We start from the raw sequence: 19,212 nt of genomic DNA, 5'->3' as shown, positions 1-19,212 counted from the left end.
TGCTCCAGCTGGGTTTACTGCGCATGCGCCCGCTCCAACGCTGGCTGAAAATGCGCGTGCCCCACCGAGCCTGGGCGGCCGGCGGCTTGCGAGTCAGAGTGAATCAGGGATGCATTTCAGCCCTGCAGCCCTGGCTGGCAGCCGAATGGTATCACACAGGAGTGACTATGGGAGTGATCTCACACCGGAAAGTTGTCTCGACAGATGCTTCCAACCTAGGTTGGGGAGCGCTCTTCGAAGGCAGACCGGTCTATGGCCGCTGGTCAGACCAGGAGAATCTCCTACACATAAACTGTCTAGAGATGCTCGCGGTCGAGAAAGCGCTCAAACACTTCCTCCCATTCCTCCACGGTCACCATGTTCTAGTCCGCACGGACAATACATCGGTAGTGGCCTACGTGAATCACCAGGGCGGTGTCAGATCAAAGATGCTCTGCACCCTGGCGGAACGCCTCCTCGTGTGGGCTCAGCACTCTCTGCGCTCGCTGAGAGCCGCGCATGTGCCTGGCCACCTGAACGAGGGCCCCGACAGACTGTCCAGGGACAACGTTCCCCCTGGGGAGTAGTCTCTACACCCCCAAGCAGTCCAGTCACTGTGGCGACGGTTCGGCAAAGCGAAAGTCGACCTTTTTGCGTCAAAAGACAACGCTCACTGCCCAGAGTTCTTCTCGAAGAACGAGGACGCGCTGGCCCAGATCTGGCCCAGCGGCCCGTTGTACGCTTTTCCCCCGGTCTCTCTGCTGCCTCAGGTCATCAAGAGAGTCAGGGAAGCGCGCCACTCAGTGCTCCTCATAGCCCCATGCTGGGAGAACCAAGCTTGGTTCCCGGATCTAATACAGCTGGCAGACTCAGCCCCCTGGCCGATACCGGTGAGGAGAGACCTTCTCTCTCAAGCACGCGGATCGATATGGCATCCCCATCCAGAGCGCTGGTCTCTGCATGCGTGGAGCCTCAACGATTACACGCTGATCTGCCAGACGGGGTCATGAACACGATCATACAATCTAGAGCCCCCTCTACGAGGCGGCTCTACATGTCGAAATGGTCAGTGTTTAACACATGGTGCACTGCTAAGGGGCTCGATCCACAGACATGTGGGGTATCGCGAGTACTGTGTTTCCTTCAAGAGCTACTGGACGCGGGCAGGTCCCCCTCCACGCTCAAAGTCTATGTTGCGGCCATTTCAGCGCTCTCGGTTTCTGAGCAGGGCCGCGCATTAGGAAGGAACGAGCTCGTCATCCGCTTCCTTAGGGGAGCCAGGAGGATGAACCCCCCGCGACCCCCCTCGGTTCCTATGTGGGATCTCTCTCTGGTCTTGGAGGCCCTGAGAGCGCATCCCTTCGAACCCTTGGAAACTGTGGATATGAAATACCTCACGCTCAAAACCGTTTTTCTGATAGCTCTGTCGTCAGTCAAACGAGTGGGAGACCTTCACGCGTTATCTGTTAACGCCGCGTGCCTCGAGTTCGGACCTAATGACTCCAAAGTCATTCTCAGACCGAGGCATGGGTACGTTCCAAAAATTTTGGGCACTCCCTTCAGAGCACAGGTCATTTCCCTCTCAGCCCTGCCGACGCACGGCAGCGAGGCCGATAGTAATCTCCTCTGCCCGGTCAGGGCGTTGAGAAACTACATTTCACGGTCCGCCGCTTTCAGGCGCTCGGATCAGCTCTTTGTTTCGTTTGGTGGGCGCACCAAGGGTCTCGCCGCCTCGAAACACAGCCTGTCCAGATGGATAGTGGACGCTATTGCTGCTGCTTATGCGTCTAAAGACCTGCAGTGCCCATTGGGCGTTCGAGCTCATTCCACTAGAGGCATGGCCTCGTCGTGGGCATGGTCCAGCGGGATTCCCATTCATGACATTTGTGCAGCGGCAGGCTGGGCCTCCCCCTCCACGTTTGTTAGGTTTTACAACCTGGATGTTCCCGCCTTGCAGGCGAAAGTCTTATCAGTCTAAGTCTCGCGTATGCCAGCCCACTATCTGTGGGCGGGCTACGTTGTGTGATTTAGCTCTACTGGTTGAGCTGCACTATGCAGGGAATTGTCAGTTAGGACCGGCCGTGCCGCTCCTAACCCCCTAGTGTGTGCTTATGTACGGCGCTAGCCCTCTTCGGGCTGCCCGGCTCTCCGCTATCACGTTCCCCGGGCTCTCTCTGGGACTCATTCAGTGGATGCTGGGCGCGCACGGCGTTGACAAGGGCGTTCCCGTAGCGTAAGCAACTACGCAATACGAGAGAACCTCTCGTAAGAGAACGTTTCGGTTACTCACGTAACCTCTGTTCTCTCTAGAAGAGGGAACGAGTATTGCGTAGCCCGCCGTGCTCGCGCCACGAGCTCATTTCGCTTCATGCGACAGAAACCAGAGAAGCAGCCTCCGAGCCCTGTTTATATACGCTAAGCCACACCCCTTTTCGCGGGCTGTGACGCATTAAGCGCGCCAAGCGCGCTCATTGGTCGTGACGTCACGCCAAGGGCTCAGCGGTAGGCTGCTGCAGTTGCCGCAGGGCAGCCAATGGGCACGCTAGTTAGCTTGCCCTAGGTCTGCAGGCTGCCGCACTGCGTTGACAAGATTATAAAAATTAAGGATAATTTTTGGCTTCAGTATCTCGAGAAAGAAAGGCTTTCCCGTAGCGTAAGCAACTACGCAATACTCGTTCCCTCTTCTAGAGAGAACAGAGGTTACGTGAGTAACCGAAACGTTTTCATTTCCTCTAATATCAGTGCAATTTCTGAAATTAAAGATTTGTTTTGGGAAAAATTGTTATAACCATACACATTTCCTAAGATAATGTAACAATGTTCAATTTTTTGAATGCAAAATAACCAATGTCCATCCAAGCTAGATCTTGACTCGACACGTTCCCCAGGGAAATTGTTAAACAGAAAAGCAACACCTCCTGAGCGAGTTGTGCCATGAGCAAATCAAACAGGTTCACCCCACTGATTAGACCAAAAAGTACAATCACTGCCATTTGAATGAGTTTCCTGCACTTTTCTTTTTATATTGTCTCTCAGACCCCTAACATTTAGTGAAAGAAAAGAAATGCAGCTACTAAGTTTAAACAGAGAACAAGAAAAACAGTATTAACAAAACACTATAACCAATCCCTATGAGGATAGAATAACTCTGGTTATTAGGATTTAACACAAAATCAAAACAAAATAATATGAACTGATGCTCTGGCAGATGAGTGTCATATTTAGTTCTCACAACGTACAGCCTCTTCATAGTTTCATGGCAGAAATCAGCCCACGCTTTGATTTGTAGTTGAGATTAAACGGCCGTCGATGTATCCCAATGGACCGCGATAGTAAGCCTTCTTTCCGGCGCTTCTGGCTTCCTAGATGAGCGGCCAAAGAGCTGCACGAGCACTCCGGTCCTCGGCTGACAGATCCTCCGCGAACCGGATTCCACGTTCAGTGCACAGCTGCGAGTTCTTTGTAATCTTCCAGATTTCGTCTCTATATTTACGCATGGTGAACTGAACAATCATTTGACGGTGTCTTCCACTCTCCTTTTTTCCAACCCGGTGAACCGAATCAACGACATCTAAGAGTTCAGTCACCTCTTTCCGTGCATCCTCGTCAACATGCTCTTTCATCCCTTTAATACAAAGATTCCCTCTCCGCTTATAACGCTTAAGCTCGGACGTTTTCATCCTTAACTCCACATTAGACTTCTCAAGAACTGCGGTTTTCTTTTCCAAGACGACATATTTTTGCTTGTATTCCTTAATCTCCGCAGCATTAAACTCCACTGATTTGGAGATGTTCGTAATCATGATGCTGTTCTGTCTAATTTTGTCTGATATGTCCTCCAGCTTTCTATCTTGAGAATCGAATCTCACCGTTAAGAAAGCTGCATTGGAGATTTCACAGTCGTCTGGCTTCACCTTTTTTTGAAGAGTTTTGGTTGGAGTAATGTGAGAAGCATCCCGTCGTCTTTCCTTTGGGTTCTCTCGGCCGTAATTGTGATCCATTTCCATGGTTACATTTTAGGATCTGTTTGCTGAATGCGCCATGTTCCTGTCAAAATTTTTAAACGTTCGATCTAGAGCGTATCAAGAGAAACAACTGAACGCAATAGAAACGTGTTTAATTGATCACTTGAGTTTCTGAGACTGGTTTATGAGAAGGCGGCAATAAAAAGTATAAATTGAAATAGTTCTGCCAGAGCTCAGCAAAACATGTGCGCCTAGCTCGCCATCTTGCCGGAAGGCCTTCACCCTGAGACTCACGCGACTGACACTTTTACGCTAAGCCATCAGGAAGTGAGTGCTTCTAATTTGCTTCACTTTTCTCCGTTGAAACCTATGGGGTCGCTGTGTCCAGTTTATAATATACTGTCTTGCACTTTTCACACACTCTCACGACACACATCCATTTTCTCACGCACAGAAGAATCGCAAAGCAAAGAGGACACGGAGATCGACAGACTAGACAGAGCAGTTACTTATGATATAAAAAATCTTCAGTTTTATTACGAAATTCAAACAATAAATACTGTTTTGCCGCTTGTAAATGTGACGTGACAGATCCCTAGCGGCACGTGAACCGATCACCTCTACTAGCTAACAGTAAATAAACACAAATGAACAATGTTGAAAGATACAGTACAACTTACCAAATGTATATTCCTCATACATAATATCGATCAATCGCGGAAAGGGGTCAATAAAACAGCTAGAGAACAATTATGTCACATTTACATCAGGAAAGCCATTTAATGAACATAATATGGCTATAGCACGTTAGTTGGCTAGAAAAAAAGAGCTATAGAGAGTATTTTGCTAAATATGTGTAGCCTATATTACATATTTATTATATTTTTACTTATATCATTAAATAAAGTTGTTATTATAATAAAAAAAGCGCATTATATTTAATTTGACCTTAAATAATACTGCCAGCTGATAGGGCTCTCTGTGTGTTTACAGCATTAGGTGAGATTTTTTTTTTCCTTGAGAAAAATGAACCCCTATCTTGTGTACCTAATATTTATCCAAATGAGTGAATATTAAATCAAATCACAAGATTTGAATTGAAATCGTGAAATTTGTGTCAATAAAAAAACCCCCATAGCTTACCAGAAATTGTACCATGTAAACATTGTAACATGTTGTCACTAAACCTAATAAAATTCAGTTTAGTAACTAAAATATTTTGACAATCACAATACACTTATTGATTATTGATAACAAGATTATTTTTTACATCCCCCCTCCCCCTCCCTGCTAAATCTCACTCCAAGCAAAACTCAAAAGTTGGCAGCTATGAAAGTAGCCTATATTAAAATAAGCTGACGTGCTGAGTTGTGAAATATGTTTTGTCATATCTCATGCATCAGCATTCCAGTGCTGTGTGTGCGTGTAAAAGTCAAGCAATCGGCCTCTTATCAGAGATCATTAGTGTCGCTCCCTGGATAGCTCACCATAAACATTCCCACCGGTGATGGAATATCCCATTATTAGGGGTGTAACAATATATCTTGTCATAATATATTGCAATACAAAAATGCAGCAATATGTATCATGGATAATAAAATATGTAATATGTATATAAAAATGCAGCAATATTATTCACCCAAAATGAAAATTACTGTAAATTTTTTTTTTTACGTTTACAGAGTTTAATGTTAAAATTACATTAAACTACAATATATAATGTTGAAAATCATGTATAATAATGCAATAGGGGAATATGTGTGGGTCCTGATAATGCCAAATGTCTGATGTTACCAGTAAAAAGTGTCCGACATTATTGTAAATATATCTCAGTGACAGAGATCAAGCATATTCATCTAAAATAATTCTGTATTTTCAGCTTCAGAATCATGAATATTGTTATTCTGGTGTCTCTATTGTCCTGTGCTTTGGGCTTCCAGCACCAAGTCCAAGCCTGTTCATTTGTTAACCTTGTACCATATGTCTTATTATATTGTATCGTGAGATGAGCGCATAGTTACACCCTCTCCATTATAATTACAAAACACAACAACATAATACTTTGATACCTTTCACTTTATATAACAAATATATAATATGATTTAAAATGCTTTCAATGTTTGGAACAGTATAAAACAGTAGTGTTTTTTTATTGTCCACAGATTCACTGATCATTATGTGCAAAAACTGTTAATGTAATTACAGTAATCAACATTTGAAGTGGATCAAAGTTTGTCCTAAGACAAGAACAGGTATTGTTCAAAACTCATGTATAACTTTGATGAAAAGTTTTGATCCACTTCAAATGTTGACTACTGTATATTTAGACTAATAAGTACCCTAACATCAGGTATTTCTGTCTGATTATTGTACCTTTATTGTTTGAAAACTTCTTTTTATACCGTTTCTCACAATCCCAGGAGAACATGCCCAGACCTGCCTCGGTGAATCACAATCAGCAGTGAAACACAATCAGTCCTCCTCCTCCTTTGTTCCCGGATTAAGTGGGAAACACAAGAGTAACTTGAAATGTGGGCTGGTGTCACCTATTGCACAATCATATGCAGTTTTGGGTGAAAAAACACCTGTATTTTGGTGAAATCACTACACTACCCGAGTTTGGCCATCTCATTCCCAATCCAGGGACTGACAGATGTCATGTTTCCATACTGCCAAATCACATGAGCCATGAAGCGGCAGTAATTAATGTACACATGCTGATCTAATCGAGCAACTCCATCTACACAGTAATTACAACCTGATGATGTCATGTGAACTTCAGTGACTGACTGATGGAAGATGAAAACATGATGACTTTACAGGAAAGACGAACAATTAAATAAGAGGCGATCACCAGTATTATTAAAAACACACACAACTTTGAGCTAATTAAAGATTTGCACGCTGAAAAGACGCTGAATACGCCACATTCTGGTGCATGCACATGGCAAACTTCAGGTTAAAGAGATGACATTAACATTTCACCCTAGCAGCACGTCCTCATCTGGAGATTCACACAGAAATAACAGACTCTAGAACATCTGGATCTAGAACCAAATCATCAGACACTCGCCTTGAAACACAGCCTGTGATATCCGAGGGAAAGAGACACAAACAGTAAGAGAAATAGAAAACAAACATGTGATTATTGCAGTAGTTTGATGAATAGTCTGGTCAGAGGTGAGCCGTGTGTTTGTCAGTGTGTGCAGAGATTCTTCCTGTTTGTGTGTTCTGCATTGGTTAATGTGTAATCCGAGAGCAGAATAAAGCTCCGGCTCCTCGCCGTGTGTTTCTAGTCTGAGCGTCTCGGGATCAGGAACCATGAGCTACGGTCTGTTCTTCTCCGCTGAAACATGGGCTCTGCTCATGCTGTTTGTGGCGCTTCTGGTTATGTGAGTGATTCATGACTCTACTTGTCTAAAATCTTTAAATCTTTAGTTCTAAAATCTCAATAAAAATGAGTCATTTAGACTCATAGAATCTTACTAAAAACAAGTAAGTCATTTGAGTGCATGTAGAGATGCAGGGCTGATTATTACAGTCACTGTATCAGCTGATATTCTAACAGTTAAACAGTTTGTTGCATTATTTTCCTGTTATCACTGTAAAGCTGGTTTGAAACACTCTGTATTGTAAAAAGCGCTGTATAAATAAAGGTGACGTGACTTTAACCAAAAATCTAATGCTGTATGTGTCATAATATCTGTCTGAATCACAGCTAACGGGGAACGTTCTCTCAAAGTTATGAACAAACGTTCTTCCAGTAACAATCATAGAATGTTAGATCAAAATGATCTGGTCTTTAATAATGTTCTCAAAACTTTAGCACAAAAACATTATTTATACATTGTTCATGGAGCATTTTTTTCATTTGGACGTTCATCTTTTAAACTAATCTTTTAAAGCATTTAAGCCAGTTTCAGAATGTTCAGAGAACATTTCTTTAACTGTTTCTTTAAAAGAACAGATAAACTTTTAAAAGTTTCCATAATGTTTGACAAATGATAAAATGGAATGTTTCCTTAAGGTTCATATAACCAAGAAAAAAAATGTGAGAACATTCAGAAACAAAATTTTCATAACGTAATAAGAACATTGGCAAAACATTCTCAGAACATATTTTTGTCAGCTGGGATTGTGATTTAAATGGTTTTGATGTCACTTCCAGATATGGATACTGGCCTCACAGTAAGTTCAAGAAGTTGGGAATACCGGGTCCCAAACCCATTCCGTTCTTCGGAACGATGCTGAGATATAGAGAGGTGAGTTTATTATAAAGCAAATACAGCATGAGTCTGATATTGTGTTTCTACTGGTTCTCCATCAGTCCATTGCAGGTTCTTTAATGATCCATGCGAATCTAATATGATCCTGTCTGTGTCAATCACACGGATGATACTATAGTCTTCTCTCAGTGTTTATCTTATGACTCTTCTGAACGTGTCTGAACGTGAACTCGTCTGTCGCTGTGCTTTCAGGGGTTTCATAATTTCGATCTTGAGTGTTTCAAGAAGTATGGACGAGTCTGGGGGTGAGTATGAGACTAACGGGGGACACTTCACTGATCAATCTCAATGAATCATCTGAAAGAATCATTTCAGAACATCTGAAACAGAAATGACTCAGTCTCAGTTTATGACAAACATGTTTGAAGGTTCAACATCATGAGATCAGTAAGATCTGTAATGAAGAGCCGAGGAAGACGGTCATTATGAGACCATGATAATGACAGTGAATTAATCGTACAGTTATAATGAACTGAATGATTCTTCTGAATGTAATGTTTCTTTCTGAATTGTTTGTGTTTCTCACAGTATCTACGATGCGAGGCAGCCCGTTCTGTGCATCATGGATCAATCCATCATCAAAACCATCCTGATTAAAGAATGTTACTCTCTCTTCACCAACAGAAGGGTAAAATCACCATCATCATTCTGAAATGTAATAGTGCTGTAATACTACAGAACCCTTGAAGGACATGATGATGATAAAAAAGAGAGATGTGAGGAAAAATTATATTTCAATGTAGGATTGGACCCCGATAGATGATACCATCGTCAATCATGATGGCTGACAGAAAGATTTGTGAGCAAACACAAAGTTTGTCTGGGTAACACAAAAGATTAGCAAGAGAACGCAACGTTTCTCTTAGGAACGCAAAAGATTTGGGAGAGAACGCAAAGTTTCTCAGGGAACGCAAACGATTTGTAAAAGAACGCAAAGTTTCTCTGGGAACGCAAACGATTTGTAAAAGAACGCAAAGTTTCTCTGGGAACGCAAAAGATTTGTGAGGGAACTCAAAGTTTCTCTTGGGAACGCAAAAGATTTGGGAGAGAACGCAAAGTTTCTCTGGGAGCGCAAAAGATTTGGGAGAGAACGTAAAGTTTCTCTGGGAGCGCAAAAGATTTGGGAGAGAACGTAAAGTTTCTTTGGGAATGCAAAAGATTTGGGAGAGAACGTAAAGTTTCTCTTGGGAATGCAAACGATTTGCAAAAGAACGTAAAGTTTCTCTTGGGAACACAAAAGATTTGGGAGAGAACCCAAAGTTTCTCTGGGAACACAAAAGATTTGGGAGAGAACGCAAAGTTTCTCTTGTGAACGCAAAAGATTTGGGAGAGAACGTAAAGTTTCTTTGGGAATGCAAAAGATTTGTGAGAGAACGCAAAGTTTCTTTGGGAATGCAAAAGATTTGGGAGAGAACGCAAAGTTTCTCTTGGGAACGCAAAAGATTTGTAAAAGAACGCAAAGTTTCTCTTGGGAACGCAAACGATTCGTGAGAGAACGTAAAGTTTCTTTGGGAATGCAAAAGATTTGCAAGAGAACGCAAAGTTTCTTTGGGAATGCAAACGATTTGGGAGAGAACGTAAAGTTTCTCTTGGGAACACAAAAGATTTGGGAGAGAACGTAAAGTTTCTTTGGGAATGCAAAAGATTTGGGAGAGAACGTAAAGTTTCTGTGGGAATGCAAAAGATTTGGGAGAGAACGTAAAGTTTCTTTGGGAATGCAAAACAACGTAAAGTTTATCTTGGGAACGCAAAAGATTTGGGAGAGAACGCAAAGTTTCTTTGGGAATGCAAACGATTTGCAAAAGAACGTAAAGTTTCTCTTGGGAACACAAAAGATTTGGGAGAGAACGTAAAGTTTCTTTGGGAATGCAAAAGATTTGGGAGAGAACGTAAAGTTTCTGTGGGAATGCAAAAGATTTGGGAGAGAACGTAAAGTTTCTTTGGGAATGCAAAAGAACGTAAAGTTTATCTTGGGAACGCAAAAGATTTGGGAGAGAACGCAAAGTTTCTCTTGGGAACGCAAAAGATTTGTAAAAGAACGCAAAGTTTCTCTTGGGAACGCAAACGATTCGTGAGAGAACGTAACGTTTCTTTGAGAACGCAAACGATTTGCAAAAGAACGCAAAGTTTCTCTTGGGAACACAAAAGATTTGTGATTGAATGCAAAGTTTATCAGGGAATGCAAAAGATTTGTGAGAGAACGCAGATTCATAGAAATATAATTTTTACTTCCATCTTTTATCTGAAGGTAAAATATAAAGGTCCAATCATTAGAATGTTTTCTGGCCAGAGATAGTGCTTGTGTTGTCATTTTAGCTTTACTGTATACACATTTGTCCTCTGATCTGACAGAACTTCCGTCTGAACGGGCCGCTGTACGACGCCGTGACCATCGCTGAAGACGACGACTGGAGGAGAATACGCAGTGTCCTCTCACCCTCCTTCACCAGCGGGAGGTTAAAGGAGGTCCGTGAGTCTTTATCTGGATCATTCTCACGCAAACAAGTGTTACAGCAGTATTTATAACATCGCTTATCTGAAGCGTTACGTGAAGGCAGTACTATTGTGCTACAATAAAAACAAACAAGAATCCAGTTTGAGATAAATGTCTCATTTGAACTGAACTACAGAATCATTCATGCTGAGGAGGATGTGTGTGTGTTTGATTCTCTTCATAATAAATATCAAACATTACCTGTGTGTGATGAAGATGTTATGATGATGATGTGCTTCTGCTTCTCACTCTAGATGTTTGGCATCATGAAGACACACTCTCAAATTCTAGTTGAGAATCTGGGGAAATCAGCAACACGAGGAGAAAACGTGGATATTAAAGAGTGAGACATTGCATAATATCACAAACACTTTTAGTTATCTGAAGAGATAAGAACGGAGCCGCAATAATATCACTATAGTTAACAGAGCAAAGGTGTTCAATTCAACTCACCAATCAACTTTAATAACCTCCCGGAGAGTGGAAACATTCACTACATATAGAGTACAGTATATAGGCTGTATGTTTATCAGATGAGAATAATAATGGCTTTCTCTTGCCTGCATGTGTTCAGGTTCTTCGGTGCGTACAGTATGGATGTGGTGACCAGCACAGCGTTCAGTGTGGACATCGACTCCCTCAACAACCCCAAAGATCCATTTGTGACCAACATAAAAAAAATGCTGAAGTTTGACTTCCTGAACCCTGTGTTCCTAATCAGTGGTAAATAACTCAACTAGGCCTGTCAGATAAGCACACTTCAAAAGCTAACGTAGGAAACTCTGTGAACAAAGTATTTACAGAACTACAAATAATTTTGACCGAACATTCTATTAATTCCCACACGTTCTGAGAACATTCACTGTTAAGACCTTTTACAATTTCTTCTGTAGCTTTATTTCCTTTCACCACCACCCTTCTGGACAAAATGGATTTCGGCTTTTTCCCAACATCTGTGACTGATTTCTTCTACGCTGCCTTACAGAAGATCAAGTCTGAAAGAGTGGCCAACGATCACAAGAAGGTACAACAAATCCTCAACATGAACAACTATACAGTCATGATGTTTTAAACCACTCTCCTGAATTCCTGCAGAAGAGAGTTGACTTCCTGCAGCTGATGGTCGATTCTCAGACGGCAGGGAAAACTCAGCCTGGCGAGGAACACACAGAGAAAGGTGAAGCATCTCAGATGGTTAACCATGAGATAGATCTTTCTTCCATGTGTGAAGACACATACCTTAAACCGTGTCCTGTGCAGGTCTGAGCGACCACGAGATCTTATCGCAGGCCATGATCTTCATCTTCGCCGGTTACGAGACCAGCAGCAGCACTCTGTCGTTCTTCTTCTACAATCTCGCAACCAACCCAGAGGCCATGAAGAAACTGCAGGAGGAGATCGACGAGACCTTCCCAAATAAGGTAGTACTCCATTGAAACACTCGTTGGGATTGGCGTGAGGAGTTTGAGACTTTAACCATTGATTGTGTGTTGAAGGCCCCGGTGGACTACGAAGCCGTCATGAATATGGACTATCTGGACGCCGCGCTGAACGAGTCCCTCCGGCTGTTCCCTGTCGCAGCTCGACTCGAACGGCTCTGCAAGAAAACGGTGGAAATCAACGGCGTCATTATCCCTAAAGATACGGTCGTCATGATCCCGACCTTTGCCCTCCACAGAGACCCGGAATACTGGAGCAACCCCGAGAGCTTCAAACCAGAGAGGTCAGGATGGGTTTCTCCTGTTTCTCATCATGCAGTCAAGCTCCACCAGCTACAATAGAGCACAACAGTCGGGTCTGGAATTGAAAATCCCATTCATTTTCCACATAGGGGAATTGATTTTTATTGATAACTTATAAAACATTAAAGACAGACCTTACTGTGAGCTACAAGGTTGTTCATCAATGGTCTCTGCTTTTGATAAAGCCATCATTCCACATTATTTTAAATTACTTTTTCAAAGAATTGTTTATCAATTGTTTAAGGGAATCCTTGTGAGAAACTACATTACCCATAAAACCCAAATAAATCTCTACCAATCAGGGAATCAAAACAATAAAACTGCACTTAGAGAACTCTTTTAACTTCCTGTTTTTTAAAAAACGAGTTAAAAACTTTTATTGGTTATGCAAATGTTCCATTCTTCAAACATTATGGGAATGTAACTTTTGATTGTTCTTAAAAATGTAGTAACATTTAAAAAACATGTTAGATATACATCCAACTAAAATATTTCAGCCAAACTGCTTCATGAACAATGTATAAATAATGTTTTTGTACTAACATTTTGAGAACGTTATTAAAGACCAGGGGCCGTATTCACAAAGCATTTTATCTTACCACTAGGAGTACTCCTAAATCGCACTAAAAGATTTTAGCTAGGAGTTTTCTCTTAAAAGTTATTCACAACGCCTTTCAGACCTACTCTTAGTTAAGAAAAATGACAACTCCTAAACTAAGAGTGAGTCTTCGTTGCTATGGATGACGTCATTACTCATGCACGAGCTTGACTGAAGTGACCGCCGTGATTGGCTGATGATTGTAACGCGGGAATGATTCCAAACCCCTCCCCTACGATGATGAGTGACAGGTGACAGGTCTGAGAATGCATGCGCTACACAAGTAGTGCGAAGGACGGAAGATGATGAATAACTGAATAAATAGCCTAAATGAATAAAGAGTAAGGCAAAACAAATAGCCTAGTAGCCTAATGAAACAAATGGATTGATGCAATAGCTTTGCAACATTATTGAATTAATCTGTCACTATATGCCTCTGCCTACGTTTGCAAAGAGAAGAACATTTAATTTGATTCACAATGAAACGTTACAATTAGTTTACATGCAATGAGTAGCCTAGTTTTGGTTGTTGTTGGTGGCATTATTGCATCCCTAGTTATGCCTACAATGCAAAATTGTTCTTCGCGATTGGAAGCTCCTGTAGCCGCCGCATACGCATTTCAAAACATTGCGACGTGAAATGCCACAAAAAGCGGTTTGTGAATATGTCTTAGTGAGTTAGGAGTCCTCTCGACTTCTTTTAAGCTGTCCCAGGCTTAGGTGCTACTTTTAGGGCTAAAATGCTTCGTGAATTACTCTTAGTCAAAAAACATTAGGAATCCTAAAGTTACGAGTGACACGCCCATTATTTTTAGGAGTTGCTCCTAAATTCGCCAGTTAGGAGCTACATTTAGCCTTAAAATTCTTTGTGAATACGGCCCCTGATAATGTTCAATTTATGTTACTGGAAGAACATTTGTTCATAACTTTGAGAGAACATTCTCTGTTAGCTGGTTGGCTTGGTTCATGGATTATAACTCACTTTATAAAATATCTGTAAAATCACTATGGAAAAAATACTTCCAGAACCAAGGCCACTGAACAAGTAAGCAGCACTGTTGCACTAGGAACCCAAGATTGGTTCTTTAGAGTAATTGTCTGTATAAATACTTCAACCCAACGTGACTCTTTCCTGCCTTATTAACAGGTTCACTAAAGGAAACAAGGAGACCATTGACCCCTACATGTACATGCCCTTCGGCCTCGGTCCCAGGAACTGCATCGGGATGCGATTTGCTCAGGTGACCATGAAGCTGGCGATCGTGGAGATCCTGCAGAGGTTTGACGTCTCAGTGTGTGCGGAGACACAGGTGAGCAGACGGGTTGGTCTCTGGTAACAGGAGGACGTTCGTTCATTCGTTCGCTCACACTGACCTTCTCTTGCTCTTCACAGGTTCCTCTAGAGCTCGGCGTAAGCGGTCTACTGGCTCCCAAAGACCCCATCAAGCTCAAACTCGAGCCTCGGACAGCTTCAGACGTTTGTAACAACAACAAATCATAACGCAGCTCGTCCGCTGCACACTTCTCTTTCAGTCCGAGGAGAAGGTTTGATGGGTCTTTTAAAATAAAAGAAAAGACGTAGTCTCTAGTCTTCAGTGAAGAGGAGGATTCGACTCTGAGGTTCTCAGGGCCTTTCGGACTCGGACTGAGAGGTTTAGCAACTTTACTTCAGTAGTGAATGTCAGACGAATTCTGTTGTTCCCTTAGACTCGTGTTTAAGGGTTTTAATTTGTTGATTGAGAAAACGGCAGAAATGAGATTAACCTGTTCAAATATTACATGGAAATGATAAAATTTATCAAAGAAATAAAGTCTGCAGAAATGCATCTGATGTGTGTGTCGTGTCTATTAAAAACAATCACTGAACCAGTTCACTTTAAACAGAGTTTAAAAAGACAGTATTGTAGCAACGGAGAACGAACTAAACACACATGAATCTTCCAGGTGATATGTTCAAACAGAATTCCACACAGAACTCAACATTCCAGACCCCAAATCACCATTCCAGAGCCAGAGCCATAAAATCAGGCTCCAGACAGTCTCCACTAACCAACGAAAACCCCCAGCTAAGAACTTTATGGCCATGCAAGCTTCGAAGAGATGAGCCCAACTAATGGAAGAACTTGTCAATGTGAGATGGTTTTTAAAAGAATGATTGGTTCAGAGATGGCACAACTCAGTGCTCGATCAAGATAACAGCAGAAGCTGCTCGAGCCCACGACAGAGATACAAAACAGACCATCTTCTTCTTAAGGACCTCTGAATGACCCAGAGTGTAAAATCTCTTCAAGCCACAAGAGAACTGAGATTTTACCTATAACAATACATAAAATGATCCCAGAACAGTTTTCGACGGACTTATAATCAAACATCATGCAACTACATAATTCTATGTTGTTTCTACCACTTATATGCATGTTTAATATGCTTAGATGTAAGTCATTTAATGGTTATAACTGTTAGATGTTTGAATGAAAGTGTGTTGGGTTTCATATCAGTATGATTGTATGCTCTTGATTCAAAAGATGGCTTGATTGAAATCTGTGTGAAATGTTTCGTATTCTTATAATAGGAATGATGTCTAAACTGTGGCCTCTGCACTCTCTGCTAGAGCTTGGAGAGTAAGGAGATCCCAGATAATGCATGATTTACGATGAGACAAATAAAGTCAGTGTCTAATTGATCCGATCTCTTCAGGAGGTTGGACAAACTTTTGAGTTTAAAATCTTAGACCCGAAACAAAGCTTGGTCTCTCTCAAGAAAAAGCAACAATATTTAGTTCAGAACAAAGATGAACGAACAAGAACAAAGCGGGAGATGAAGATCTAAACCAGACAGTCAACCATGTAGACGCGCAGAGACAAAGAACCCAAATTAAGATCAGAAGAACATGGGTTAACAGCTTCATTCAAGTCATCTTACTACTTTTGTCTCAATTTTCTCTCTTTTCTTAGTTCTCTTATTTTCCGCTGTGAGTCTCGGTTCTAAGTTAAGTTTTGCGGCAAGATTTCGGTCCACGTTTATTCTGCAAAGCCAGCTTCAACAAAGACTTTCATTCATCCGCCAACACCACGTGACTGGCCGCCCCAGACATCCATCCCAGCACGAGGACACCAGCCAACGAACTCAGGAAACCCCCTTTTACAACGACAGAAGGGAATCCCCAAAAGGCAAGTAGCCTCCAGACTCTTAAACTGAACTGGTGCATTGATATAAATTTAATAACCTGTCTAAAACGATAGAAGGGTTAAATTAACGATCGATGGTTCTTCAGGTCATGTCTTATAAGTGCATATAGAATCTTGAGATTTCCTCCTCTCACTCTTAAACTCACTCTTTCCTCACTCTCTTCCTTTCTGCAACTCATTTGAATGTGTGTGCGTGTTTTTGTGTTAGATATTAGTTTTATGTGTTAGAATAATCAATAAAGTCTTGTTTGTATTTTAAAGGTCCCGTTCTTCGTGATCCCATGTTTCAAACTTTAGTTAGTGTGTAATGTTGCTGTTAGAGCATAAATAATATCTGTAAAATTATAAAGCTCAAAGTTCAATGCCAAGCAAGATATTTTATTTAACAGAAGTCGACTACAATGAACGGCTCGTTTGGACTACATCCCTCTACTTCCTTCTTTAATGACGTCACTAGAACCGTTTTTAGACTAACCTCCGCCCACAGGAATGCTCCCTCAGCTCTACTGGCTACTTGTGCACTTCTTATAACTTACTGATCAGCTCTTACGGTGATTTTCTGAAGTAAAACTGATGCTTCATCTTTTGTGTGATGTACAATAAACTTTATTAAACTCATCAGTACATGTTTGATCATCATTTGGACCTGGTCCGAAACAGCAGACTTGTAGGCTATTAATAAATAATGGATACATACAAGCAGATGACAAATACGTTATAATAACCGTAATTAAACTACTAAACTATACCTGTTTCATCTCTATACAGCACTCTGACTCTGTAGGCATTATTGTCCGACTCGAAATGAACACCGTTACTGAGAGTTTCTGATATTATCATCATTCCGTGAGATGAAATTGTCCTGACAGACTGAGGGCGAGCTCATGAAGCTCCGCCCCCTGGGTCATCCAGCAGCAGCTCATTTGCATTTAAAGGGCACACACTAAAACAGCTCGTTTTTCTGAGCCCCAAAAAATGACAATTTAAACATGCTGTAAAAAATGATCTGTTGGGTATTTTGAGCTGAAACTTCACATACACTCTGGGGACATCAGAGACTTATTTTACATCTTGTGAAAAGGGGCATAATACGGAACCTTTAAAGAGAAGTGTTACTTGTGTTATGTGCTTATGAATTTAATGTCTTAAACTGTTGATCTAAGTTACCTTGCTAATAAATAGTGTTTCACTATAATTTGGAAATTTATATCTGCTGCGGATGGTTACGGCCGGTTCAAATGAACCCTGGACGAGTCATTTGCTCGGTCGTAATAAGTGATTCTTTCGAATTCCCTATAAATTAATTATTAATTCCTTTGAGCTAAATTAAATTGTCAGAATCACTCTATTAACGCTACAGTATAAATGTCAGAATCAGCTGCTGGGTGATTATTTTGTAGAACGAAAAACTACATGATGTTTCTCTGTTTCTGTCATTCACTCTTATCAGCAGTTTAAATCAGTGCATTGACTGAGTGCTGTCGATCACTAGACTGAAAAAATATTTAGAATAATATAACTTTTCACAAATTTTTGCCAAATCAGCTTAGGTTCACGAACGCTGTTCAGAAGACTTCATATTTTGAGTTTCTGTAGAATAAACTAATCTCTTTCATTGTATCAACTCAAATTATTAGTTTAAATTACAAAATTTTAAGGCAACGAGGTTAGGCTACTTTAAGTTAAACCAACAAAAAATTTTCACAGTGTGATTGTGTTTTTAATAATCTCTGTGCATGATGTTAATCTAATGACATATAATATTTTTTAATATGAAAAAAAAATTCAAATGAAAATAACATTTTCTAAAGTGTCTTCACGTTATGTTTTCGCTGGAGGAAAACAATAGTGTGATGATGGGTGAACGCAGTGAATACTTTACTCTGGATGGTAAACTCTCGTATCGCTCCTGCATCACATTATGTAAACGGCATTTATGACAAACTGTGACACACCTTTTCCCTCTGGCGCTACGCCCAGAAGAATATGCTGAATAATGCTAACTAAAAGACGAGGAGGAGCCGAAGCCTGCCACCATTTTCATATGAGGTTTAAACTCTACAGCTTAAGATATAAAAGTGCCGTTGCCACTTCAAACACTGAAAGAGATGAAGTAAGCAGCACATCCTCATCTGGAGATTCACACTGACATAACAGACTTGTTATCATGATCTAGAACCAAACAGAAGAATCATCAGATACTCAACTTCAGCTCTGTCAATATAGAAAATACTATTGATCAGATTGTGCTCGGTTTGCAATAGTTTCATTTAACTATCTGAAACTAAAGAGAAAAGAGTCAGTACATTAAGACTACAGACGAGACACATCTGAGAGGCATTTGCTCTCCACTCAATCTCAGTGCCGCCCAAAGCAAACCATTATTTAAGGAGATCATGTGATTTCGCTTTCCTCTGGGATTTATGACTTCATCTCTGAGAAGCGTTCAACAAACAGAGCCTGTGATATCCGAGGCAAAGAGACAAAACAATAGGAGAAACAGAAAACAAACACAAGGGTGTGTAACTGGAGCAGAACATGTGATTATTGTAGTAGTTTGATGAATAGTCTGGTCAGAGGTGAGCAGTGTGTTTGTAAGTGTGTGCAGAGGTTCTTCGTGTTTGCGTGTTCTGCATTGGTTAATGTGTAATCCGAGAGCAGAATAAAGCTCCGGCTCCTCGCCGTGTGTTTCTAGTCTGAGCGTCTCGGGATCAGGAACCATGAGCTACGGTCTGTTCTTCTCCGCTGAAACATGGGCTCTGCTCATGCTGTTTGTGGCGCTTCTGGTTATGTGAGTGATTCATGACTCTACTTGTCTAAAATCTTTAAATCTTTAGTTCTAGAATCTCAATAAAAATGAGTCATTTAGACTAAAAACAAGTAAGTCATTTGAGTGTATGTAGAGATGGTTATGACAGGGCTGATTATTACAGTTACTGTATCAGCTGATATTCTAACAG

At 41.2% G+C, this 19,212-nt stretch overlaps 2 protein-coding genes across 3 annotated transcripts in view; both read left to right on the top strand.

The window, feature by feature from the left end:
• The first annotated feature begins 7,170 nt into the window (after positions 1–7,170).
• LOC308687565 (cytochrome P450 3A30-like) lies at positions 7,171–14,889 on the top strand. The gene is made up of 13 exons (XM_081360179.1): positions 7,171–7,336; positions 8,113–8,206; positions 8,423–8,475; positions 8,759–8,858; positions 10,583–10,696; positions 10,979–11,067; positions 11,299–11,447; positions 11,618–11,748; positions 11,820–11,901; positions 11,985–12,145; positions 12,221–12,447; positions 14,212–14,374; positions 14,458–14,889. Exons 1-13 carry the CDS (start codon positions 7,266–7,268, stop codon positions 14,563–14,565), a joined length of 1,542 nt encoding a protein of 513 aa, XP_081216305.1. The 5' UTR covers positions 7,171–7,265; the 3' UTR covers positions 14,566–14,889.
• Positions 14,890–18,951: 4,062 nt separating this feature from the next.
• Positions 18,952–19,212, top strand: part of LOC308687567 (cytochrome P450 3A30-like) — a 90,863-nt gene continuing 90,602 nt past the window's right edge. For both annotated transcript variants that reach the window (XM_081360182.1, XM_081360181.1), the window contains exon 1: positions 18,952–19,043. In XM_081360182.1, coding sequence (XP_081216308.1) covers positions 18,973–19,043 — 71 coding nt within the window. In that variant the 5' untranslated portion in view covers positions 18,952–18,972. The remainder of the gene's footprint in view (positions 19,044–19,212) is intronic.

The sequence above is a fragment of the Scardinius erythrophthalmus genome (genome assembly GCF_964197995.2).
Source record: "Scardinius erythrophthalmus genome assembly, chromosome: 3".
Lineage (NCBI taxonomy): Eukaryota > Metazoa > Chordata > Actinopteri > Cypriniformes > Leuciscidae > Scardinius > Scardinius erythrophthalmus.
This window is presented reverse-complemented; position numbering and strand designations above follow the sequence as displayed.

What these genes read in the sequence shown, in the direction of transcription:
- LOC308687565 (XM_081360179.1), top strand. Translation starts at nt 7,266, where the DNA reads ATGAGCTACGGTCTGTTCTTCTCCGCTGAAACATGGGCTCTGCTCATG. An exon ending in CTCTCTTCACCAACAGAAGG is followed by an intron (nt 8,859 to 10,582) that starts GTAAAATCACCA and finishes CTGATCTGACAG; the next exon opens with AACTTCCGTCTGAACGGGCC. An exon ending in GAAAACGTGGATATTAAAGA is followed by an intron (nt 11,068 to 11,298) that starts GTGAGACATTGC and finishes GCATGTGTTCAG; the next exon opens with GTTCTTCGGTGCGTACAGTA.